Raw genomic sequence first — 6,413 nt, forward strand, 5'->3', positions numbered from 1 at the left:
CAAAGTCATTGTACTTTTTTGCGAAAAATATCCTTTATTTTTAAAATTCTTAAATAATACTTTTTTTACTATCTGAAATACTTTTAGTTTTTTTTTTCTCTTCCTTTATCTTTTTTTTTTTATTATGAACTGAACCGATGAGTCGATCCGATTATAATATTTTTACATTACGTTATAGTTTTTTCAATAATACTAGTAAAATGCTATGTTATATTATTTCTATATTATGTTATAGTATTTTTCTAGTATTGTTGAAAATATTATAACATAGTCTAAAAGCATTATAAACATAATATTTTATTTTAAAAAAAAATACTATTTTTAAAATTCTCAAATAATATATTTTTTACTATCTGAAATACTTCTAGGCATTTTTTTATCTCTCCCTTTATTTTTTTATTAGTACGGACTGATCCGATGAGTCGATCCGATTATAATATTTTTTATATATTATATTATAGTTTTTCAATAATACTAATAAAATGCTATGTTATATTATTTTTATATTATGTTATAGTATTTTTCTAGTATTGTTGAAAATATTATAACATAGTGTAAAAGCATTATAAATATAATATTTTTTAAAAAAAATACTATATAACAGTAATTTTATACTATGTTTAATATATTACTGAAAATACTGTAACACAGTGTACAAATATTGAAACTAGCATATAGTTCACCTTATGGACATGTCTATAGAAAAAGAGAAAAAAAAAAAGAAAAGATGATTATGTTTGATAATTCTACAAATGGGTAAATTCAAAAAGAGAAGTTTTTTCTAAAAATTCACCATAAAGTCTATACATATTAATAAATAAAATAATATTACCTTAGGATGCTGACAAAATGTACTTTGTGAAATCATATAGAAAAGCAAACCTCTTCTACGTTTTATTACTATTTGGCAACCTGTAATGATCTTATGATATTTAGTTTATTGTAAGCCTTTTCTTTTTTTCTTTTTTTTCTTTTTGGTATTTTCGATAAGGTGCTATCTGATAAGGGTAATAAATGCGATAAAACTCGTGTGACATCAGTTGCCCAAATGACGCCTCACACCTCTGTTGACCTGACAAGACACCTGGTGAACGCGGACCGAAACGTCTGCCAAGGCATATTAAGCCCTTTTTTTTTTTAGGAGGTGGGGGTATTTTCGGTAAAGTACTCTCATCCTTTTATATATTTCTAACAACTCTCTCTTCTTTATATGATTCTGAACATACTCTTCCTTGTTGTCGATTGTCGTTGCTTTCATCATCACCAACCTTCATTTTTCTACCAATTCCCTTCTTGCTCACCTCCTCTCTCCTAATTCTCCTTTCTCTGTGTATCTTTTTTTCTGTTCTCTCTTCCTTTCTTTTTAAAGATTATGACGGGATGGAGAAAACAGAGGTGACGACGGGGAAAGATATAATCGAAAACAACCCAAAAAGAATTTTTATCGTGACTCCAATTATTTATTATACTCTCTTCATTGGATTTGAAATTACTTAATTTTAAATATCTGTTGTCACTTTCATCATTAATTTGAATCCTTGGTTTTGAATTTTACATTTAGGAAGATAATTATCAACAATATTATTTCAAAAGCAAATATATGTGTAATATTTTTAAAAGATATTAATGCCGCTATGCCAATAATCAACGGATCGACATACTTTATAGTGACATATATACATAAGATATATATATATATATATATATATAACTTAAATTTGAAGAGATAAATAAAAAATATTACCTTTTTTTGTTTTTTTATTTGTCTCCAAGTCAAAATGTGAGTCTACTTACTATTTGGGCCCGCGGAAATCGGAGACGGCAGTTTTCACTGTGTATGACAGCCAAGCAGTCGACATACAAAGCGGCGGTCACGCACGCACACACGCACGCACGCGCCGAGAGATGGAGGAGGAAACGCTGTTAACGAGGGAGAGCGGAGAAGGAGAGACGGACGAGGCGAGCAGACACGTGTGGGGCTACGCAGGCAGCGAACTCTTGGAGGAGGCGCGGCGGCTGGGCTGCGTCGCGGCCCCCATGGTGGCCGTGACTCTGTCGCAGTTCCTGGTGCAGGTGATCTCCAGCATGATGGTGGGCCACCTGGGCGAGGTTGAACTCGCCGGAGCCGCCATCGCCACTTCCCTCGCAAGCGTCACCGGCTTCAGCCTCCTCGTAAGTCCACTTCCTCCCCTCCCCCACCCACCTTTAGTTTTCCCTTCTGCCTGAAGTATATACGGTAAGTGCACCTCCCGGTAAAGCGGAGTGATGGGAAGACCGAACCCCTCTGTGGTCTTCAAAGTGCCGAGGGTTTGCTTCAGATTAGTCTCACGACCGGTGGAAACAAGTTATCTGCGATCTTATGGTAAATGCTTGATAAGGTGCATGAAGATCTCCATACAATTTTGGACGAACCGATTCCACTTTCTACAGGATGGCTGTATGCATGTTTCGTCTGTTTTCTTAATTGGCTTGCATGATGGAGTATGAGCAAAATGTGTCCTTCCGGTTGGACAACTAAAATGGTACACTCACTAATGTTTATTTAACGAAGGAGATTACGTTGCTACCAATGCCTACGGGTCAGTGGACGGGAAGTAATGTCATGGTTGGTTTTGTTGTAGCACAATTCTGTATTGTATTGCAGAAAATACTTTCATGGGAAGAAGGAAGAAGGATTCAATCTGGTTTCAGAATTTTATGCTTCTTGTGAGAGTGGAACTTGTGTAATGTCATCATGCAGCTATCAAATATTGTGTATCAAGGAAACATTTCAGGTTAGGAAGTACTAGGGTGGGTACCCAAGCATGGTTAGTAAACAAATTATGTGCAATTATTTGTTTACAATTGGGTTAAGGGTGATTGGATGTTAACGAGGGATGGTTTGCTGCAGTGTTTGGATTGATGGATTGAAGAGGTTGGATTTGTTATAAATTTCTCGGATTGTATTGTTGAAAAAGTTTACAGGTGATAGGACCTCATTCTTTTCCATTCAGTAAGAACATGCATCAAGAATTTGAAAGAGATTATAGTTTGGTGTTGGAATATATGCCTCTTGTTGCCAAGTTTTTGTCCATGATAAGAGTTGTTCATGGACAAACAGATGTTCATCCTCAACTCAGTGTGATTACTCGTTTCTAAATCATATAATGTGTCACAACCCTCAACTGGCAAGTGCATCATTATCTAAAGTGGTAACCATCTGTCAGAATGAAGAACTTCCTTTCCGAGAGAGGGGTAGATCAGAGGAAATAAAGTTTGTGGCACGCAAGAAGTCGCCAAAATCATGAATGCTAAAATATATTTAATCTTATTCTTCCTTAATGATTAAAAAGAAAATGCCATCTAGGGAGTGCACATAGGTTGGAACAGTTAGCTTTGCAGGATTTTTGGGTCATGATTGAACTTCTGTTAATTTTTTAGAAATTGAAAATAGTCAAATTGAACTGTAGCTAGAAACCTAAATGAATTTGTATGAAATTACTAACCTTGATTGGGTTTTTTTTCTTTTCCAGTTTGTATTGTATAAGGAACCTATATTGTAAAATATATAATAAATTCATGTGAAATATGTCACATTCATTAGGTTGATGTATATGATACTTACGTTGTATATTACGTCATATGTGATTGCAGAAAAATGTATATCATGTATTTTTGTGTATAATATATGTAGACTATGTACAGTTTCACAAATATAACTTTTTTTTTGCTTTTCTGTGACAAACAGAAATAATCATTAGTGAAAAATCAAACTGAAACATTCATTTAAGAATAAATTCAAACCAGACCAAACACATCAATTTGCTTTCGTTTCTTGGTTATTGCAACACTTCTACACTTGTAGTTCCAACCACTCAATGTGTTTTCTCTTGTTTTACATTGTTTTGGAAAAAAAATGATAAAACAATTAACAAGGTTCTACTGAGTTTTTAAAGGAGGCAAATATGGCAGAAAATTTTGGTGTAGCAAATGACTAAAAGATTTTTGTTTAGGCCTAAAAGATAAGGTGTACATTTTGGGTATTTTCAACTTTGCATTATGTTAAATATTCACAGTATCGATATTATCTTATAGTCTGAATTATGTTTTGTTCAATTATTTGAATATGTGGATGTTGTGCTTATCACCTCAGTATAGGCTTTCTATTTCAATTTACCTACAGGTAGGAATGGCAAGTGGTCTGGAAACCTTATGCGGCCAAGCCTATGGAGCAGAACAGTACCAGATGTTAGGAGTCCACACCTGGAGAGCCATACTCTCTCTTTTAGTGGTCTGCTTTCCAGTCTCTCTCATATGGGTGTCAATGGAAAAGCTTCTTCTCTTAATGGGTCAAGACCCCTTAATATCTCAAGTAGCTGGAAGATATGCTATGTGGATGATTCCTGGCCTGTTTGCCTATGCCTTTGCTCAACCTCTAATGAAGTTCCTTCAGTCTCAAAGCCTCCTTCTTCCTATGCTCCTAAGCTCTCTGCTGACATTGTGCCTTCATATCCCTCTATGCTGGATGCTTGTGTTCAAGTCAGGCTTACGTAATGTTGGAGCTGCACTCTCGATAAATATATCATACTGGTTGAATGTATTTATACTGGTGATGTACATAAGGTACTCGGCTTCCTGCAGAGCGACTCGCGCACCAATCTCAAAGGAGGCATTTCGAGGCATTAATGAGTTCTTACGTCTGGCACTACCATCAGCACTGATGATATGGTAATTAGTGCTGCTTGTTGCAATAGTATGTTTTCTTATTCCTTCTATCATCTTTGGTTAATGGTTTAACACTTTAACCAATGTTTATTGCAGTCTTGAGTGGTGGTCTTTTGAGATTCTTGTCTTGCTTTCGGGTCTCTTGCCAAATGCAAAGCTCGAAACTTCTGTCCTTTCCATTTGGTGAGGAGAATTCACAGCTCAGTTATTGATCTGGTACATAATCATTGTATTAATGTTGGCTTTTCATTTCCCAACAGCCTCAATAGCATCTCATTGCTTTACTGCATACCGTATGGGCTTAGTTGTGCTGCAAGGTATTTCTGAAACCCATACCAGAAAGATGCTTCTTCACAGTATCATATGTAGATCATGATGTGTTGATTGTCATATAGTACTCGAGTCTCGAATGAATTAGGAGCTTGGAATCCGAAAGGAGCTCAGTTAGCAGTATGTGTCTCAATGTTTCTTGCTGTTTCTGAGGCTGTGCTTGTGAGTGTGACTCTGCTAGCTGCACGCCACATCCTTGGTTATGCTTACAGCGAGGAGGAGGAGGTGGTAAATTATGTTACTGAAATGGTTCCTCTGTTTTGCTTCTCGGTAGTTTCTGACAATCTACAAGGGGTGCTCTCAGGTCATCTGTAACCCCCTCTTACTGTTCTTTCTATTTGGAATGAAGCTCAATTGTGGCACTACACAAAGCATGAAAGTTATCGTAATATGTTCGAACCATGTCCTGCTTCAGGCATTGCTAGAGGATGTGGATGGCAGCACTTGGGTGCTTATGTCAACCTTGGAGCCTTTTATTTGGTTGGTATTCCGGCAGCTGTTGTTTTGGGTTTCCTATTGCATGGAGGAGGAAAAGGCCTTTGGATTGGTATACTGTGCGGATCGACAACACAGACTGTCCTCCTTGTGCTGATAACATGCTTCACAAACTGGCGACGTCAGGTATGTTCTTTGCTGTGGCTTATGAACTGGCTTCAACCTACATGTCTTGCAATTTTTTTGATCTTGATGATGAAGAGCAGTAGTAGAAACTTCAATCTCTAATGTTTACATGAACTTGGATGATAAGTTCCATCAAGGAATTCGTCTAATCTGATCTTTCAGGCAATCATCGCGAGAGAGCGAATATTCTACGAAAGGTTACCCTTGCAGAATGGATTGCAGTGAGGCAGCTACCGAGTATTATTTCAACTTGTGAGGAAACAAATGACTGACTTAGCTACTCTGCACCTAACTTCATATGATTGCTGTAATCAATTTGTGAGGAAGCAATACACCTTTGGTCTGTTTGTATGATAAATGCACAGTGTTTGCTATTTAATCAAATAACTATTGCAACAGTAGAAGTTGAAGAGATCTTTATCAATAAAAGTTTTAGGTACCTTTCTCAAACTCTGTTTCAACATATGATACTCGTTCTACTTTTTGATTTATCTATTGACTTAAGCATTTAAGAGATCTTTATCGTCTCCGATGTAGTTCTTATCGGAGACCTTGTCAAAACAAAAGGTCAAACATATCACCTACTTTAACCTTGGATTAATTCAGAACCATCTATCAGATCACATATTGTAATCAATCTATGCTAACAATTCTAAACAGCCTAAATTAAGGAAAGCTTAAATAGAATATAGTTAAGATTCACTGTAAGACAGGAGGGCACATCTTGAAAGCTAACAGAAGAAGGTGAATTCTTCTTT

At 36.2% G+C, this 6,413-nt stretch overlaps 1 protein-coding gene across 1 annotated transcript; it reads left to right on the plus strand.

Annotated features, from left to right (window-relative positions):
* Positions 1-1,914: 1,914 nt before the first annotated feature.
* On the plus strand, positions 1,915-5,943 carry LOC103980146 (protein DETOXIFICATION 12-like). Its single transcript, XM_009396428.3, has 7 exons — positions 1,915-2,172; positions 4,163-4,707; positions 4,801-4,887; positions 4,965-5,021; positions 5,100-5,338; positions 5,450-5,655; positions 5,818-5,943. The coding sequence occupies exons 1-7, from the start codon at positions 2,038-2,040 to the stop codon at positions 5,878-5,880; spliced, it is 1,332 nt and encodes a 443-aa protein (XP_009394703.2). The 5' UTR covers positions 1,915-2,037; the 3' UTR covers positions 5,881-5,943.
* Positions 5,944-6,413: the final 470 nt, after the last annotated feature.

Source organism: Musa acuminata, chromosome BXJ3-4 (genome assembly GCF_036884655.1).
Source record: "Musa acuminata AAA Group cultivar baxijiao chromosome BXJ3-4, Cavendish_Baxijiao_AAA, whole genome shotgun sequence".
NCBI classification, from domain to species: domain Eukaryota; kingdom Viridiplantae; phylum Streptophyta; class Magnoliopsida; order Zingiberales; family Musaceae; genus Musa; species Musa acuminata.

Coding starts and splice junctions, on each gene's coding strand:
- LOC103980146 (XM_009396428.3), top strand. CDS start 2,038: ATGGTGGCCGTGACTCTGTCGCAGTTCCTGGTGCAGGTGATCTCCAGC. Junction 2,173..4,162: donor TCACCGGCTTCAGCCTCCTC/GTAAGTCCACTT, acceptor ATTTACCTACAG/GTAGGAATGGCAAGTGGTCT. Junction 5,656..5,817: donor TCACAAACTGGCGACGTCAG/GTATGTTCTTTG, acceptor CTGATCTTTCAG/GCAATCATCGCGAGAGAGCG.